We start from the raw sequence: 19,981 nt of genomic DNA on the forward strand, positions 1-19,981 counted from the left end.
ACAATAAATCCTTTTGGATTACTACGGATTGACTCTCGGACACTTTCATAGTAATAAATTTGTAAAAAATAAAGGAAATTTAATAGGTCTTTCTTTCAAATTTAAAGCATAGTGAGATAAGAGAGATTATTATTTCAATTTATTCAACCCGCTATTCTTGCTATCGCTACCCTCTCTACGACTCCATCCATATCACTTTCTTTCCACTGTTCGATTGTTATTTTGCCGGTTATCATGGTTATTAGGTTGTACCTGAATATGAAATAACCAGACAATACACATGTTGCTTTTCAGACTGCTTACCCTATATTACCAATGATATTATCAATATTGTAGTGTTTATTCTGTCTTGACTTGATATCAGGATATAAAAAAAATAAAAGGACAATGATTTGAGGCGGACTGCAATTTATTCCAAGAATATACGAGACTATTTCATGTTATCGGTTATGAGCTTGGAGGCTCCCGCCATTTGTGATATTTTTTTTCTCTTCTACATGCACAGTGCTACATTTAGGTAAATATCATTCCTGCCTAGCTTAAGTATACAATCTTCACTTTCAAAACTATCTTGATAAAACAAATTATAAGGAGTATTTATCAGGAAATCATGATTGTGTTTCATCATACTCAGTACTGATCATACTTATTGTTTATATTGTTTATATGAACTTTAGAAAACGATAACATTGTATTCTGACGAGAGGAATTTAGACATTTTTATTACGAAAATCTAATTTTGTGACAGATTTTAGCATAAAATCATCTTTGACTATCTCATTCCTTGTCTTTTCTTTTCTTGGTCGTGATTTTTTTTTTTTTTTGGGGGGGGGGTGGGGGTGGGGGGCAAGTGCCCTTAAACCCCCACCATCTGTGCGCCAGTGCTAAACATTACAAACCAATTACAAACTTATATGAATAAAATAGCATTCAATATTCAATCCCACTATTGTAGACCGGTGATGAACCGTCTCTTCATTTAATGACGCACCATCTCTGCCATATTCGACAAAAATCGTCAGCATCCAATTGTTCAATGGATCAAACCATGTTCAATGTCTCAAATTCCATACATCACCATTTTACATTTTTTCGGTCTTTCCATCGATGAAAACGAAGAGTTGACGATCTCCCGCTGTAGTCGACCTCGCTGAACATTCCACAAGCTTCAACAATGAGGAGAATGGTGAGCTGGGGTGCATCCTGCCATAAACTGTGTGCCATCTAAAACTAAATATCGGCCAGAAAAAAAAAACTCTACTTTTTGGTTCTAAGAATAGTCATCAATAAATTATTAATTATCCAACAAACTATTTCTTTAACGCTCCAACTATGGTTCTATACCTTGCAGTGGCGTAATGAGCTAAACAAAAATTTAGGTAGCTATATATGGCGTATCACGTAAAATAAAATAAAAAATGCGATCGAGAAAAAATGTTGGCATATTTATTACAAAAAATCAAATTTTGTGATAGACATGATAGAGTTTGACACAATATTCAGAAAATGATTTATTTCACCCTTCTCTCTTTCATTTTCCCCTTTTTCATGGTCGTGATTTTTTTTTTTTTTTTTTTTTTTGGGGGGGGAAGAGCCCACTCATTCAATGAACAAGGTTATGATATAACCTTGTTATCAGTTATATCTCCATGTGTGGCAAAATAAGGATGGCAATGTTTGGCTTATTTTCTCTTTTTCTTTGGGACAAATGCTTGATTTTTTTTTACACTGACAGTTTCCATTACACCTATTCGTCATACAACTTGGCCCTTAAGTAAATTTGATTCTTTAAATTATTTTTTTCTTAATTAAAAATAGAGATAAAAAATGAAAATTTTCTTGCCATATTATTTTCCATCAATAGAGGGCGTACACAAAAATATGCCCAAAATTCAAGTTTTTGAGCGCTCTAGTGAATACAAAAATTATTCCCAAGTTACTAATGAAAAATAAATTGCAACTGTACGGATTTAGTAATTTTGGTCACAAAAGTGCTATTTTAATCATTTTTTAAGGTGTGTGCTCTGTACAGCATTGGCATGCCATAGTCCAACCTGTAGATTCCCCACAGGCATCTGTACGCCACTGATTGCTTGAAATGCAGACAACAGAGTTTTCTCAAAAGTTCAAAAGACACCAAGGTTTAACCAATATCATCATAATTATTACCTGTTCATTAATAATCATACATTCACTAATAAGAAGTTTTTTATCTCAATTTATTGTTTCATTTACATGTCTTTCCTTTCTTTATCTAAATAAGATAAAACGCTCCAAAATCAACTCACCACTCCAGTATTGCTGAATTACTACTGAAGATGCTATTCTACAATAAATGAAATACTCTGTCACAGACAGGTTCTTCTGCTTTCAAACTTGATAATTTTTGATGATATAAAACTCGAAAAATTATGAAGAAATTAATCTGATGATTTCTTCAGAGAACCCATGCTCATGGTACGTCCATCTGCTCTATAACAAGCTAGCTGTGTGGGTTTGCGCTGACCAAGTACACTTTTCTACATGTTCAGTGGATCATGAAGCAACGTGGTCAAACCTAATTTGCATATTTGCATTGAAAAATCTCAAACACAAAAGCCTATCCTGTGCTGAATGCATTTCAAATAGCTCTGGCATTAAAGACTATTAAAGACTCAATAAACAAGACCTCTTTCACACTGGAAAATTGAACATTCTCCAACACTAATCACATTCATTTTCACGCCCTCTGACATAAGAGAAACTATAGACAAGACCTCTTTCACATAATATAGGAAATCAAACCTCATTTCTCAGCACTAATTTTATTTCACAATCATTCACCACCAATGGCACAAAACCAAGTCTTTGATTTTATCTATTTTATTTGTCTTAATCTGGAATAAGAGTACACAAGAAGAAAATGCAAGTTTAATTCCACTTTGATAAATATATATTTTTCAGAACATAATTATGTAAACATCGTTTTCAATCATAACAATTAATTTTTAAGTTCGCAGTAACTAGCGTTACTCTATGATAATTGTAAATGTGAAATAATGCATACGTCAATATTAAATCAATTTCCTTTCTATTTTCTTAAACCATTAACAATATGCTAAAGCTTCAAACAAGATTTTTAATAGGAACATTATAAATGCATCAACGTATTTCCAAAACATGAATTTCTGAGCACACCCAAACAAAGTAATGAGGCTGTAATACTTTCAGAGCTTTATAATATGATAAAATGCATAGTTCTAGCATAAAAAAATGATAATTTATCAGATTTATATTTTTTTCATGTTTATTGGGAACTATTTTTTAAGTCTTTGAAACCTCTTGTTTAGTACACTTTTCCTTCATGATTTCAAGCTTGTAAGATTATATTTTGGTTTTCCTGCTAGTTTTGTATACATGTTATGGTATGATTTGAATATAGTTATGTGAATAATCTGGACTGAACTGAAATCCTTTTTAGAGTTGGGTGGTACACATGAAATATTAGCTCTAAACAGAGAGAGTTGTGGCGGTACATCAGTTTAGATTGGACATATTATTTCGAAATGAATATGCTCTTAACCCTACACAGGGTAAACTTAAACATTATTCGAGGAAGTAGTTTAATGAGCCAATAAATTTGAAGTGGCCAGGCATGGCGTATGAGGCGAAAATTCCAAAAGGCTTCTCGCGAGCGAAGCGAGCAAGGAAAAATCCGAATTTATCTAATTTATCTAATCTAATTTTATGATAGATTCTAATATAGTGTTGGGAAATTAATATGATATTTCACCCCTTTCCTATTATCTTTTTATTACTGGACGTGAACAATATTCGGGGTCCATGGTCCATCCCAAGCTCCCATCTGTACGCCAGTGATTGATGGCAATTTAATGTGTCAATTCGATATACAACTTTAACCTACAGTGCATAGTGAACATAAAACATTAAATTTTGCATCAGTATCAGTTATTTTTACAATAAAATGCAGATTTGCTAGTGTACTTTGAAGTTGAAGATGAAACTGTATTACCCCTAAAATACACATACAAAGACAATATTGTTGATGTGCAAACAAGAAAACAATATAGTTGGTAAAAGGGTGCCACAAAATAACAATAGCTGCTCATCGGGTGTGGCACCCTGTACGCAATTATGTATAACTCTTCCAAATATATGGATTCATGCTTACAAGGCTATTATCTAAGGACTTCATTCGATATACTGACAACTAATTCAGTTACTTTAGCAATGTAAAACCCATCGAACAAATTTTTCATGATATAGAACATGAGGTAAATCGTAGATTCTTATTTTTTTATTTAGCAGAAGTATGGGACTTTGGACACAAAATCAATTTTTATATAAAAATTGGAAAGGTGGAACAATTTCCAACGTCACCAGTACCATTCACCATAAACTAATATAACTCTGGTATATATTCTAGAACAATGAAACTTCACAGCATTATATGGTTTAAAACAAATTAAAGTTTTGAATAAGCTGTTTGTACTATGAAATAATACGATTAACTACTGAAAACTAGTAAGAGTGCCACCATTATTAGGTGCCAAGTTTATGATGTTCTCTTGCCATCGTGCGGTTGTATTTAGCGGTACATGCCAAGTCGTGATTTTGGCACCGATCAACGTTTGATTTTTTTTCTTCAAAATTAGTTGTGAATATCGGTGAGGTACTCATCATGTTTATTATACTCAGGTAAAACATCAGGTTCACATAAAACCATACTTAGTTTCAAGTCAATTTTCTCATGCTGGAATGCAGTATGGTGGAATCTGAATTTGGTGCCAAGCGTTATCTCTTCGAGTGCGTGATACATATACATTTTAGACCTAGACCTACTATTTACAATTACTTAAGCAGTCACAGATGATTAATGAATGGTTTAGTGCATACTAAAAAAAGAAAAGAAAATGAAACATAGAAAAAGATGACGATAGCGAACAAAATGCTATGAGTGTAAGAGATGAGGGACAAGGGAAAGACAGAAAGAGAGAGAGAGGGGGGGGGGGAGGGGTAGGGATAAATGACGAAAAAGTGATTATATGAAAATGAATTGAGTCAAGTATAAAGACTTAAGAACGTATTTTCAATCATATGATGGACGACTAAGTCACCCAGCTCAGGCTTTATTTTCTGCAGATTCACTGGTTGAGAGGGTGTTATTGGACGAAAGTGTATTCGATAACGTGCCGTTGTTAGCCGCTCCTGGCTTGGGTTTGTTTCCTGTATCTTGCTCGAAGATGGATGACCGTCCCTGGGCATCCCTGACGAACAATCCTTTCACAGCGACCCGAAACTGGGGGAACCTTGCCGCGTAGATGATAGGGTTCGCGCAGGAGTTGTAAAACGCCAGGACATTAAGGATGCGATAGAAAGGACTAAAGAAGTAGGTAGAGGACACGAGGCCGACATTGAGGCCGAAGAAGACAGTCTGGTTCGGCCCCCAGGTGACGATGTAGATGACAATGACAATAGCCATTAGCTTGAGGACACGGTTCCGAGCCACGATATGAAACGAGGCATTGCTCTGGGAGTTGCCTTTGTTGGATTTGAAGCGCAGTGATTGCTTCTGGAGCTCCCGAGCGATAAGAACCTGGGTGATAAGCATGGTGAGTGCTGGGATGGCGAGACGAGTGGCAAAGACAAAACAACCGAAAACAACCTGCCCCTCGACTGTAGGAAACTTGAGAACACATCGTTGGCTAACGACGTCGACGCGGAACATGATGAAGCCTGATATAGGAATGAGTACGGCAAGGAGCCACACGCAGATGACGATGTAGGAGACGAGACGGCGGTTGACGATACGGTTGAATCGAAGCGGATAGACCACCGCAAAGAATCTATCGAAGGATATCGTCATCAGGGTATAGATTGACGCACTTACAGCAGTCCATCTGAAGAAAGCTGACCAGACCAGCTTACAGTAGAAGTTACCAAGGCTCGTGTTAGGTACACGGGTCGCTTGAGGTCGAGGAATCAGGAGAAGCGAAGTTAAGAAGTCGGCGATAGCTAAATTACCAACTAAGATATCGGTAGATCGACTTGTTGATCGACGCTGAAAGGTGACGATGATGACGAGAAGGTTCCCGACGAGGCCAACGATCGCAGAGACTAGCTGGAGAATCGTCCACCAGGGCCATGCGAGAGTGGACCATACCCAAACCTGCTCTGTTTCTGTGGGTGCGATGGTGGAAGTTTCTCCAAAGTCAGAAACTGTAGTTAACATCGCCTCATCACAGAAGGACAGATCACCGGGCTGTAGAGTCACAGTCTGATGATAGAAAGATGTCACGTTCTCAGCCATTGACAGCTTTGCGACAGTGGCCAGTGTAGCTACAATAATAACACTCTTCATTGTTGGTTTATCCATGATTCCGTAGGACTGTTTACCACTTCCAGCTGGAAATAAGATTTGATATATACAGGCAATTGTGACAGCTGTGATAAAAAGGAAAGTATAAAAAGTTGGTAATTGTTTCGTAAGGAATAAGATGCTTTTCTGCTTATTATCAAATTATTTGTCCTTTGAATAAATCATTATGGCCTACATATTCTTTACATTAAACAATATTAAAACATGCACAGAGTTCAGTTTTGATCGGAAATTTGACATACGTGTTGCTTTTACATTTGATTAAAAGGAGATCCTACTTCGCGAATAAACCCCGAAAAATTCGACGAAGACACTAAAATCCAAAGATCCAAAATATAACTACAACATGCATAGCTTCCATACACACTTACGTACTACTTATCAAAATTTCAAATTTTAGAAGAGACAAGCATGATCAGAAATAATCCAAAAGCCGACACCCTTCTACATTTTCGATGAAATTAGAATGCACCAATTGGACAATCGGCTTTCACTATTTAATTCATAACTGAAAGTGTATTCTTATAAGACATAATGACTTTTAAAATCATATATCGCTTTTCATTTAATGATGAACAAATTGCTTTAAAAACAAAATACTTTATAAATATAGTCTTATTTTACTTACCGAAGGAGAGTAAAGAGAACACACGAGAAGGTCTCAGAACGATGCTGATGCTTATCAAGGTTTCTCTTTTTTAAAGTGTCTTCGAGATATCCTAGAGGCATATTAATTGTACCAAGTTTCAAATCGTATCTATATAAGATACGCATGCGCGTAAAATACAGATGAAAACCCCACAACCCACACCGCTTTTATAAAGTAATATACTTAAAAGACACAACCTGCATGAAATATTTTACTTTTCTTGATCCTGCTAATACTGAGAGTAGTCAAGGATATGTCAAAATCATATCATGTGACTTATACAAGTAAGCCATCTTCCAAGTTATGCTTTTATTAATACCATCACAGAGAACATATATTTCTCACTCGGCCATTTCTTTAATAAAAAACGAAGAATATTGTGTTCTTTTTATCTGGTACCGTTTTTGAGCGACTTGCATGAAAGATCTAAAATGTAGGTGAAGCAAAAAGTATTTTGACGTGTCGAAAATAAGTTGAATCGCAGGGCGATGAATGGTATACCAAAAATCGATATCACTTAACCTATTTTTATTTCGATTTCCGGCTCTGTTCTGACGGGGATGCGGAGGATGGGAATGACAGATGCTCTAATGTAGATGGCCATGAAGCAAAATTTTATCACTATCATCATATTCTCAGTCATTATGACTATCATCTTCTTCTTTTTTTCTTCCTCCTCCTCTTCTTCTTTTTCTTCTTCTTCTTCCTCTTCTTCTTCTTCTTTTTTTCTCTTCTTCTTCCTCTTCTTCTCCTTCCTCCTCCTCTTTTTCTTTTTCTTCTTTTTCTTTCTCTACTTCTTCACAGATCATTATCACTACCCAAACCACTTTCAACACCGTCCTCATAATATTGATCATCATACATTTCATCATAATCATCACCATCATCATCATCCTCATCATCATCCTCAGTATCCTCCTCCTCCTCATCATCATCATCATAATACATTTTAAGTTGCAGCATCAGGATGGTCGTTGGTATTGTTTCAAAAGGTTGAATAATTACTCCGATTTCAGATGTAGTGAAGATTGGACATAAACTTACATTTACATGAAATGAATACAATAAACCCAAATAAATAAATAAAAAGACGATTTAACAAATGTTTCTACAATCTACAGGGAATCAATAGAGCCAAAACTATAATTGACTATATCAAATACTTTTTTTTTACAAATTTTTACTTCTTTTACAAATTGTATTTACCACCTTTTAGTTTGGGAAGATATATTGCAGTAGCTTTGCCGAATTATAAGATGATCTGGATATCAACTTTGAAGTTAGACCAATTCTGTTCAAGGAAAAAAGTCCACTAATGTTATCATAAACCGAATACTTTACCATACTTGCCATCAACCAATGTGCATTAATGCTGATCTATATACTTTCATGCAAAAAAATACGACATTGCGACCTTTTAAAATAAACAAATTCATCTTTATCGAGGGACATGAATACTGACTATGTGCAGATGTACGGTAATTTCCTCCGGGAACTGAATCTTGTTTGATATCCCTGAGGAACAGCTTACTTTTTATTTTTTAAAAAAAGTATTTTGAATGACATTTTTCGAAAGCTCGAGAAATTGAAGATGAACAGTAAAGGTCGTAAAGATTTTTGAAAATCATACTCTGATAAAGATGGAGAAATATTTTTATTGTGGTTCAATGGGAATGAAAGTAGGAATAACCCTGAATGAAGGAACATACGTTTTTTAGTCAGATGTGAAGTTGAGGTGAAAGAAATAAAGAAAGGGAGGTCAATAAACATTGATAGTAAAAGATAGTGAGAGGATAAATCTATGTAGATATATATGTATGAGATGAACAGAAAGGAAATGAAGGAGAAAGAGAGAGGGGGAGGGAGAGAAAAAGAGGATACGAACTGGAAAACAAATAAAAATTCTTATAAATAAAATCTATAAGGGATTACATCATGTAAGCTTGTTCGATCAGTGATTATTAAAATTTTCAAATGAAAGAAAGAAAAGAGAGAAGAGATCGATGACATATTAGCAGAGAGATTTAAAGATAGAGTGATTAACATATTGTTGAAAAATCTAGGAAAAACTCTAACATCTAAAATGAAATAGAGACTGAAAAGGTATGAATTTTTGACAATCCAATATATGGGTGAATCTGACAGAAAGAAGAAGACATACAGTGTAAAAAGAATGTCATAGGGAGAGGGAGAGAGAAACAGAAAGAAAAAAGAAAGAAAGAAAGAAATAGGGAAAGAGAAAGAAAGAAAGAAAGAAAGAAAGAAAGAAAGAAAGAAAGAAAGAAAGAAAGAAAGAAAGAAAGAAAGAAAGAAAGAAAGAAAGAAAGAAAGAAAGAAAGAAAGAAAGAAAGAAGATAGAAGAAAGAAAGAAAGAAAGAAAGAAAGAGAGAGGGGGAGTCATTTAAGATGCGAACAAAATAATGCTGATGGAAAACTCGATTATCACTCGTATTTCCCTTCGGTTCTTCAAAAATCAAGGACGAACAAAAAAACCTGCACGAGGAAGGAGACATATCACAATCTTACTTAGATGTGAAATTTCTTTTTAAAAACATTTCCTGGAGTTAAACCTGATAAGATTCTTTGCAATCGATACCCAGTAGTCAGTGTGAGATTACATGCATTGTTATTCGCTAACACCCATGTATTGATTTTTAAGAGGTTGTAAGAATCGATGAACATTTTATTCAACCACTCTTTCTGTTGTTCTATCTCTTCCTTGCTGTCGTAATAGAAATGCGATTCTTGTACTTGATACTTGCATTTCTACTTGAGTGAAATGCCACATTTACACTGCCAAGGATAGCGGGTTTGTTCTTCATATTGAATGATCATCGCTTCTCTTGTCATAAGAAATGTTGGTATCCCAATAATAACACAATCATCACAATCGTTGCCATCGTCGTTCAATTGGTGGTGGTGCTCATCATCCTCATCTGCATCCCCAGTGGTATTTTTATCATCATCATCACCATCATCATCATCATCATCACTAACTGCCAAGATCACCATTACACATCATCAACATCGTCATCATCATCATCATCGCCGTAATCATTATCACCATCATCATCATCAGTATTGATATCGTCAAGTATTTATCATTATCACAATCTCATTTCACCTCCACCACCACCATCATCGTTGATTATTATTTTTTATCATTGGTTTGAATAAAGATTATTCTGGTCGATATGACATTCGATTGATAGTTTTCCGCATTAATTGACAACAGTACAAAATAAAATAATATATAAAAACATTGTAATCTTTAGTCTATGTGATATATATATAACCCTATATGATAAAAAAATTAATCTACGCATTTCCGATGAATTAGCTTGGAAATATTCGATCCCTTCAAGTGTTGAAACATTGAAATCAATTCATGCAAATAACAAAATTTCACTTACAAAATGGAAACAATATGAACGCATTGAAAAGCTCACACGTTGACTAAATATATGGAATGGGAACGGCCTTTACATTATCAATGTCATTTCTTGTGAACTTGATGTTCCATACACTCAAACTTGCAGCTCAAAGTGCTAAGTAGTACACAAACCTTGCACTTATTTCCTTCACTTTCCTCGCCATTGCAACTTTGGTCCAATTTGCTGGCCACTTATCATTATCACCGGCTTGTGCGTGTGTTTGTTTATGCTTCTCGCATTCTTTAAAATACATGTATTAGAACAGCACACAGGTTCTGTTGTGAGAGGAATAAATATCGGAATAAATGTGACCAATCATAAATTTGTTTTATCATTAGATAATACTACGCATGTACTGTTGCAAACATGTTTGCTTCTTGATTTTTCAAGAAGCGATAGTGGCGACACTGTGTATGACATTTCACCCCACCTGCAGGGCAGAGCAGAAAAACTTTAATTAATCATGAGCCAATCAAGCAATTAACCAAAATCAATTAAATCACTCATGTCAAAGACGACACCAGAATAAAAGCTTACCTTTTGATTTTTGGGACTGTTTTCAAGTAATCACATTATCTATTTAACCAGTCTCTTTTGACCTATTTCTTACAGAACACCTCCAGTCAAGTTTATCAATGTATTTTCATCTGTTTCTGATCGTTTGCAGCTTATACAATCCAACACACACCCACACCCTCACACATAGCAATGGACAGACCCCTGACACACACTCTGATACATACCCACACACTCAATCACGAAAATAAAATCATCAACTGTGTATTTTAACGTTTTTCTTTTTGAAATACCGTTCAAACCATAGAACATAATCAACACAAACTTAACATTTTGAGGCAATTATGCATGTTATCTTTATATTTTATTTGTTTATATATATAACATCGATATTTCCGGGATGATTGTTATTGCACGTAATGTCCTTTAAATTATCAACATGCTATACATATCCAGCGTAATAACAACTAGGCATATATACTCCCACATATAGACGGAGGCAGATTGCAATGGTGCTGAAAAAAGTAAAGTTCAAAGATAAAATTCTTCACGTCTGTCTGAAATGTTCAAGGGTCCGGGTATCCGTCGACTATTTGAACCGAGACGGATACATGTCTGTAAGCGGGGGATATATTGATTTATGATGTCACCGTTTATTGGATGGTGAAGAGAGCCCTGAAGCCAGTACGGGTAACTGAACTATCGGTAGTGAACTTGAGGTAGAAAGCATTGGTGAAAGACCTCATCGTCCTTGGGGTCTCGGATCCACACAGCTTAGCACGGAGGGGACCGGTAGCATCAACACCTTCGTAGATCTGCAGTATGGGAGATATTGAGAGGATAGATTAATAGGTCAAAGGAACTAATGGTAAAAATGATGAATCGAAATCATACATATACTAATTTTGGTGTTTATGGTATCTGTGTTATTGCTCAATTTATTTTTTGGTCATGTACTAAGGATTTGTGTTACAAATTAAAGAGCTACGATTTATTCAAATCAAACTATAGGTGCGATTATGCTAGAATTCCATTTGTGACGAAATAAATCAAGATCAATTGCAATTTCCAACTGATTTCAATCTGCCTCAGATCTTTGTATGATTTATACACTGTCAGTAGACTATATTTAAGATGAACTCCTGGCTGTATTTTAAGCCGACCTGGGGAGTGTTTCATCAACATTTTCATCCGACAAGTTGTCAGATCTGACATCTTTCTCTGATGTTGATTGGCTGAGAGGTACTGATACTATGGTAACTGTCGGATAAAATGGGACTTGTCGGATAAAACGTCCGACAAGTCCTTTCATGAAACGCCCCCCCCCCCCTGAACAACGCAAAGACGTCTTGCAATTTTTGTTCGTGACATTTCATACTTTGTTGTTATATTTTGCTTCTGGATGATATAATGGATAATTTAAAGAAATTACATCAATCACATGCAAATCGGAAACCCATTCGACAGTGGACCGGTGTTCCGAACCCCGTAAACCCAACAAAGAACGATTAGGAAGATGATTACGACTGTAGGATCTTACCTCGAGGGCATCAAAGTTGCATGAGGAATGGTCTTCAACATCGAAATCGGTGAAGCTGAGAGTGACAGTCTCGTTGCTCTTACCCTGGAGGGTGAAGGTGCACTCGTCGCTGTTATCGTAGTAGTCTGGGAAGTTTGGTGATTTCACAATACCGGAAGGCCTGGTCAGTATGTCTCCGCAACCTAGAGAACGTTTATGCGAAATATGAATTATGTCGTAGTTGCATAACTACATTGCCCGAGCCCATCCAACTTATATCGATTTTTAAAGGTTCAACGATAAAGCTGATCTCTTTGCCTAGTTCACAAGAATGTAATTTATGTTAATCAACATAAAGGAAAAGAAAAGAGTTGCTGCTACTTCTGACTCTAGACTCAGGACATTTGAATTTGGATCCAGCTTAATAGTGAGTTCACACTTAATATAAAATGCTTTTATATCTTACTTCATAGAAATTTACAGTAAAAGCTATAGAGGTGTAAAGGTACCAGCTTAATCTTAGCGTTGGGGCATCAATAAAGGGCATATTCACACTGCCATCGGGAAACAATTCTACTGCAATATATGTGAGCAATGCCCGTCAATGTGATTATATCTACCGCTAAAATGTCGACAAAATAAAGATAAGACATTAAATAGATTTATGGCGTATGGGGAAAATTTGTAAGAAGTCATTTGTCTCGTGTTAATACAAAAATAAATAATAAATTTCAGAAAATAATTTGTGTCACCCTTTTCTTTCTCTTTCTCCTTTTTTCTTGGTCGCGTTTTTTTTTTCGTTTTTTTTTTTTTTTTGGGGGGGGGGGTCCATGGCCCAAAAGCCCCCATCTGTGCGCCAGTGGTTCAAACATCAACGGATAGACAGAATTAAGCTACTGTACTCACGGCCAGGAGTTGGGAGAACTGGTGCTTCCCTCATGGTGAAAGCTCCAGAGAATCCGCTGTAGGTGACGGAACTGTCAGAAGTGAACTTCATGTAGAGACTGCTACCACTGCTGGTGACGGTACCTGGACTGTTACTACCGCAATATTCTCCAATAAGAGGGGCGGAAGAGTCAGCGCCATCGTAGATCTGAATCACCGGGAAATCAGAATTACAAAAAGTTTGTTATTTGTACAAAGTAATGATGGTGCTATCAGGTTTGGCAAAAATAGTCACGATAAGATTCTGATGCCGAATTTGAACCTCTTGACGCCACTGAAATTCTTTTCGGAAGTTGGTCAAACTATCCATCAAGACCACATCGACGAACAAATACCAATAATTGGAAAAGATGCTAAATTTGGGAATCATATCATGATTATTTGATAAATGAAATATGAATAGTAATTTCGTTTCCCGTATAACAACAGAAGAAGCTCATATTAATCATAACACCGTTGTCTACTATCAGTACAACCATGGTCCATCACTGGGCAATATTGCACATATTCTTTGTCAGTAATTTGGAATAGCGAATTCAATACTTGTGATCGGCTGCATGTTATTAGAGTGCCAAGATAAAACATCGACGAATGACTTACGAAAACGGAATCGTAGGAGCAGGTTGATGAACTCTCTAGTTCGAAGTTGTTGAAAGTAAGAGAGATGACTTCGCCCTCAGCAGCGGTAAAGTCAAAGTCGCAATCTGCATTGTTGTCGTAGGAAGATGGGTAGTTGGGGCTGGCGAAGACACCCGAGGTAGCGTTGAAGAAACCGCCGCAGGCTGTAAGATGAGATAGATGTAATTGAAACTCACATTGTCAACATTTTTCATGTTCACGAAAACATAAATGACATTGAAGTTAATGAGGTAAATCAAAGGCAATATGTCACAGCTTCCTTGATTATGATTAAACACAGTCTTAAACAAATCATATTATCCCGAAATCAAAATTTAGATCATCATGATTATGAATGCATTTATCTGGTACAACATTCATACCACAAATTGGCAATTGTATTTTCAAAGTAGAGAGTAACTTATGAGGCCTCTAAATATTCCTGTTGTCAGAAATATCAAGAGAATATCGCAATTGTCACAATATACTTCACTTTAAATGTTTATGTAAGTAAAGGTTTAAGAGTAATCACAGTGCACAAGTCTATGGAACTCACGGGACGACATTGCCTCTTGGACGACAAAATATGCGTTTCCTTGAAAAATGTATACTGATTCGTTTGTTACGATTGCACAGTAGTCAAGTAGTAAATTCTGTAAACTTCTGTAAATTTCAACTCAATTCAGTTGAGTGGAATTGAATAAAACTAAGAAATTGGATTGTGCCCGAGGTTTATCAAGAATCAGGGCCTGGTTTCACATAAGAGCTGAGATTAATTGGATCAATCATAGAACTTTGTAAGACGCGGCCCAGGCCTGACTGACTCTGAATTAGAAGAGAAAGACTGTGAACTTACTTGGGTCAGCTGGGTCGGTTGGGTCAGATGGATCTTCTGGGTCTGGCACCTCTCCACCCCCATTACCCTCACCCATGTAGAGGAGAAGGTTGGGGGATCCGAAGCCAGGATCAGAGACAACACCGGAGATGGACTTGGTAAGGATCTCGTAGGTAACCTCGGCAGGGGTAATGGTTCCGTTGATTCCAAGAACGATGGCTGCGGCACCTGTCATCAATCAAAACCAAAAGAAGATGAAATTTCTATTGATTTTCTTTCCTTCTGATACATTTCTTACCCTCATCACGATTCAACACCCGCATTATACTTATGTTATGGTGCAACTGTGGTCTTCCGTAATGGAACGATTACACAAATTACACGAATTACATCTATAAGCGTAGCATAACCTTTCATTATCAATCCATTCATTCATTTGTCCATCAATTTACCTCTCCATTTATTTTTCCATGTTGAACGTGATTTAAAAGACATTTGTGTAGTAAGGGCTTCAAGTACATGGGAGCAGATTGAAATGAAATCTAGAGAGGTTGCAATCAACCTCCGAACCGAAAGTACAATAGTTTATTTGGAGAAATGAAGCCTACACCATTTTCGCAAATGATAGTCTGTAATTGCATTCAAGGAGTTCCTTACCAGCAACGTGTGGGCAGGCCATGGAGGTACCGCTGATGGTGTTTGAGGCAGTAGAGCCTCCGATCCAGGCAGAAGTGATGGAAACTCCTGGGGCGAAGATATCCACACAGGTACCATAGTTGGAGAAGTAAGCACGGTCATCACTGCTGTCGGTGGCTCCTACGGTGATGGCCTTAGGAGAAAGAGAACGGAAAGAGGGGTAGATTGATGCTCCAAGCTTTCAAAATTTAAAGCAATTATTAGGCCCATAATTTGCCAAATGTAATATAATTAGTGCTTACATCTTTCATGAAAATATTTGTTTTTTAAGCACTCTCTTAAACCGTACATCATAATTGGTGACTTATTTACGACACCGGTAATGCTAGAATGCAGGCCATATGTTTTTTTGTGACGTGTGATTGCCCATATTACCGTTGGCTAAATTTTTCATGTTCAGGTGCATTATGTAATGTATACTGATAATCGTTGAATCAGGATTTGGGATAGCGAATAACCAAATAACACGAACAGATTCATCCAAAAGTTGCAAAACGTAAATAGTATAGGCCTATCCTTGGATGTTGGGGGACACTTGAAATGAACTTGTGAATAAAAGGATCTAATAAAATCGAACTTTACATACCTCAACGGCACGAGCAGGAGAGTAGTCGCATGCATCGTCGTCGTCATTTCCTGCAGCTACAGCAACAGTGATTCCGGCATCGATCATGACTTGGATAGCGTCATCGACGGTAGTACTAGCTCCACCACCAAGGGACATGGAGGCAACTGAAGGACCGTTGGCGTTCTCAGCAACCCATTCGCAACCTCAATATAAAAAAATAAAGAATAGTAGATCAGATGTCTTTTATCAACGGGGGATCCGACATTGATTATAAGATGACTTGTATGAAAGTAGAGGAACTAGAAAAGCAGACCGGTTAAATTTTGACATTTTTGATGGATTAAACGACCAAGCCATCTCTTCTCCAGAGTTTTTCCTTTGTTCCTCTTGTATATAGCCCAATTACAGGTTATTCATGTTTTCACACTTGCAAAATAAAAGGGGTTATGAAAACTACGTCACCCCGACCTGAGGCGAGGCCCCCGTGGAAAGATCATTATTTCAAGACGTAAGGCTCCTTTTTTAGTATTATAAAACTCACCAGCTACAACACCAGACCATGATCCGGATCCCATGCAGTTCAATACACGGACTCCGAAGATGTTTGCTGCCTTGGCGACACCGTAGTCGGTACCAGCGACGGTTCCAGCGCAGTGAGTTCCGTGACCGTTGCAGTCGGCACCCTACAATCATTGCCGAAAAAATGATTTGAAAATTATTATCCCAAATGATTCCATTTATTATTTTATTCTATCTACTTATATCATGTATATCGTATCGTCTCATATGCTTTTAAGTTTGGATTTTTCTACTCAGATTTAGGGCCCGTATCATAAAGAATAATTTTAGATGCCATGCTTACTAGGATTCATGATCAGCAGCCAAACAAAATCAAGGTTTCCATAAGGGTTACCATAATCGTTAGTCTGAATGAAACGAAACGGGAACCTTAAGATTAGATAGTCACCCATTGCCTTTTTTGTTGAGATTATGCAACATGGCGTATATTTCGAGATTTTAAGTATTCTTGACGACCGGCAAGTGAGAAAGGTATACCCCTTTTAAAACACCACGGTTAATATGTCGAGGAATATTATTGAATCTTAACATTAGAAGAGGATAAGACAATATATTAGAAAAAAATGGCAACATCCAATTTTATTAACCGCGTAGGCATGACCTGATGCTGATGCAAAGACCTAACTCTCCTAGGCATATTTATGTTCTCCAATCACTTGTTCGACCTCTGGAAATACAAGAGAGAAACTTACAGTGCCTCCGAAGGCATCGAAACCGAGGGCAGAGCGACCTTGGTAGTCGACGTGGTTGATGTTGATACCAGTATCGATGACGTAGACATCGACGCCATTGCCATCACCGATTGGTGTGTAAACGTCATCGAGTGGGAGGCTGAGCTGATCAATACGATCGAGACCCCATGAGGCGACGGAGCTAGCTTCCACTACACCATCCTCTTCGATGTACTCAACGGCATCAGACTTTCGCAGCTGCAGAAGGGAAAGAGAAGGGAAATTATGTTTGAAGTTGCGAAAATGGACTTTGAACGTTTATTAAGTTTAACAGATCCCCATGTCAGTTGGAGGTATGGTTTTAAGTCATGCAAAATAGGCAGGAAAGTGCACACACTCTTCGAAATGTTAGTTGCCAAGAATGTGGATGCATATTTTTGTCAATTGACAATATAATTCCCCCAAATTGATGGTCCAAAGTTAACTGTAGATGGGATTTCTGGTTTGACAAAAGATGCATCAGTGGAATTTATAAAGGCGAAAATCAGATTTTAAGTAAACTGTACATTACACTGTTTCTTGTAATACATATGTCCATGGGAGAGGGCTAGCCAGATGCGATCAAACAAGAATTAATTCAACTGATATTTCCCCCACGTCTTCTGAAAATAGGCAAGTAATTATAGTTTTCAATCCTATCCCCCAGACTGAGGCTGGTAAAGAGGAAAGAAGGATAGTGTGAAGGAGAGAACGCGAGATGTAGAGACAGAGAAATAAGAGAAAGGAAAGGGATGAGAGAGGGAAGGGAAATATGAAAGATGGAGATAGAACTTACCCTTTCGACGAGACGGTCGGAGAGCTGAGCAGCGAATCCTGGGAAGACGGTCTTAAATTTGTAAAGGATCTTAGCATCACCGAGGGATGCAATGCTGGTATCGATGCTGTATCCCTCCTGAGGATTTTTAGAGATACATACAGATATAATGATTATTAAATATTGATATTTGGTGCGAGAAAGTAAAATACACTTTGATTCATTTTAATTAACCCACAAAATGTGGATGTGGGCTCAAAGTGATTTTGTGAGCACAAACCATTCCGCAACTAAAACAGTTATTAAACAGATAATCTTAAATTCAATTCGAATATACATCTGCCTTTGTCTGGAGGGTGTGAAAATAGTGTATCTTTAGTGTGTAGGAGCCATGGCCATTACAAATGCTTTTAAAGTATGAGGTCACCCTGAAATCAAGTAGGTTTTGAAAAGAGGAATAAAGATAATGAATTTTTGACGAATACCCATAAAGGAATAACAAAGCAGCTATTTTTAAATGTCTTTATTTTGTGACGTCACATGCGAGCAGCTGGCCCACACGAGATTCCATGAATATATCTACATTACATAACATTCTGGAGAACTGCTCGCATTTGCCGTCACAGAATTCAAATTTTGAAGATCCATAAATCTGTTTTTTTTTTATTGGGGGGGGGGGTGGGGGCAAGCCTTCATTACTGTTTATTTGACATTTCTGCCTTTATTGAAACAACAACTTTCTGTTTTTACTAAAAAACCAACTCAACGAGAGGGCGACCTTTCCCTCGAACTAAAAGGACAAATGGTACCAACCTTCAGCTTGACGATGTAACGTCCAGGGATGCGATTCCTTTGGGTGAGAAGGGGTGCCAATCTGGCGGATGCCGCCACGGCAAGAAGCAGTACGATGAATGCCCTCATTTTCTGGAAGAGATTTTAGATGAAAAAGAAAGTTTAGTGTCTTCACTCCAAACAACTCCTCCACTTGAAAACAGGGAAGTATGGGGCGAAGGCTAAAATTACACTCGTTTTGATTGGACGACCCCCATTCTGGATACGCCGATTAACTTACCAATACTTTTTTTGGTGCGCTCAAGAATATTAAAAATAAAACTGAAAAACTTTTGGATCTTATAACTGGTCACGGAAAAGCGTATCTTTCTATTCCTATGACATATGTTAGAAACATTCTCGTTTGAAAATGTAACAGCAATATTGCAAAATCAAATACTCTTAAAAAATACAATTTCATTGATACATTCTGCATCTGTAATACAACAGACACGTTTTCTAAAAAGTGGTAGAACCTCAATTTACTAATAACTTCAAAATAGTTCACTTTTGTAGTCATCTCAAATTAATGAAGAAAAAATATATATTAAACAATTATCTGAAACGGTATGAGCTGCGCTGGTGGTTGAGCTTACCAATACTACCGTCGAGTGTAGGACCAAAAATGAAATGATGGATAGCTGTGATTAACTCCCATTTTTATAGAAAATTCTAAATAACCTATTTTAAATAGAAGGTGAAGCAGATGGCTAATTTCTCTAAGTTTATTTCCAATTTTAATTCTTTTGATGTATTGTCTTCTTTCTTGTCTCTACGTTCCCTTTGTTCAGAACGTTTCTTAGCGGATTAATTTGTAGCTTTTAATTATCTTCAATAGCTTTAACTGATAAGCCCCGGTTATGTGTGCGTTGCGGTATTAGACTGAAGGAAATAAGACAATGATAGTTTCTTACACAAAAAGGGCAT

The 19,981-nt window shown here is 36.9% G+C and overlaps 2 protein-coding genes and 1 long non-coding RNA gene across 3 annotated transcripts; all 3 read right to left on the bottom strand.

Annotated features, from left to right (window-relative positions):
* Positions 1 to 834: 834 nt before the first annotated feature.
* Positions 835 to 2,507, bottom strand: LOC135153632 (uncharacterized). Its single transcript, XR_010293112.1, has 2 exons — positions 2,289 to 2,507; positions 835 to 1,230 (listed from the first exon to the last, which is right to left on the bottom strand). It is a non-coding gene; the product is annotated as an uncharacterized LOC135153632 (long non-coding RNA).
* A 2,615-nt stretch (positions 2,508 to 5,122) lies between these two features.
* Positions 5,123 to 6,376, bottom strand: LOC129264490 (allatostatin-A receptor-like). Its single transcript, XM_054902408.2, has one exon. It carries the CDS (start codon positions 6,374 to 6,376, stop codon positions 5,123 to 5,125), a length of 1,254 nt encoding a protein of 417 aa, XP_054758383.1.
* A 4,944-nt stretch (positions 6,377 to 11,320) lies between these two features.
* On the bottom strand, positions 11,321 to 19,848 carry LOC129258433 (extracellular serine proteinase-like). The gene is made up of 12 exons (XM_054896709.2): positions 19,651 to 19,848; positions 19,037 to 19,147; positions 18,245 to 18,361; positions 17,431 to 17,667; positions 16,701 to 16,842; positions 16,178 to 16,362; positions 15,553 to 15,724; positions 14,917 to 15,123; positions 14,043 to 14,224; positions 13,404 to 13,590; positions 12,519 to 12,700; positions 11,321 to 11,793 (listed from the first exon to the last, which is right to left on the bottom strand). The coding sequence occupies exons 2-12, from the start codon at positions 19,142 to 19,144 to the stop codon at positions 11,632 to 11,634; spliced, it is 1,881 nt and encodes a 626-aa protein (XP_054752684.2). The 5' UTR covers positions 19,145 to 19,147; positions 19,651 to 19,848; the 3' UTR covers positions 11,321 to 11,631.
* Positions 19,849 to 19,981: the final 133 nt, after the last annotated feature.

Source organism: Lytechinus pictus, chromosome 1 (genome assembly GCF_037042905.1).
Source record: "Lytechinus pictus isolate F3 Inbred chromosome 1, Lp3.0, whole genome shotgun sequence".
Lineage (NCBI taxonomy): Eukaryota > Metazoa > Echinodermata > Echinoidea > Temnopleuroida > Toxopneustidae > Lytechinus > Lytechinus pictus.

Excerpts from the sequence above, each read along its gene's own strand:
- LOC129264490 (XM_054902408.2), bottom strand. The coding sequence starts at position 6,376 with ATGGATAAACCAACAATGAAGAGTGTTATTATTGTAGCTACACTGGCC.
- LOC129258433 (XM_054896709.2), bottom strand. The coding sequence starts at position 19,144 with ATGAGGGCATTCATCGTACTGCTTCTTGCCGTGGCGGCATCCGCCAGA. Across the intron at positions 16,363-16,700 it reads ATGGTCTGGTGTTGTAGCTG|GTTGCGAATGGGTTGCTGAG; the intron begins GTGAGTTTTATA and ends TTTTATATTGAG. Across the intron at positions 15,124-15,552 it reads GGCCTGCCCACACGTTGCTG|GTGCCGCAGCCATCGTTCTT; the intron begins GTAAGGAACTCC and ends GATTGATGACAG.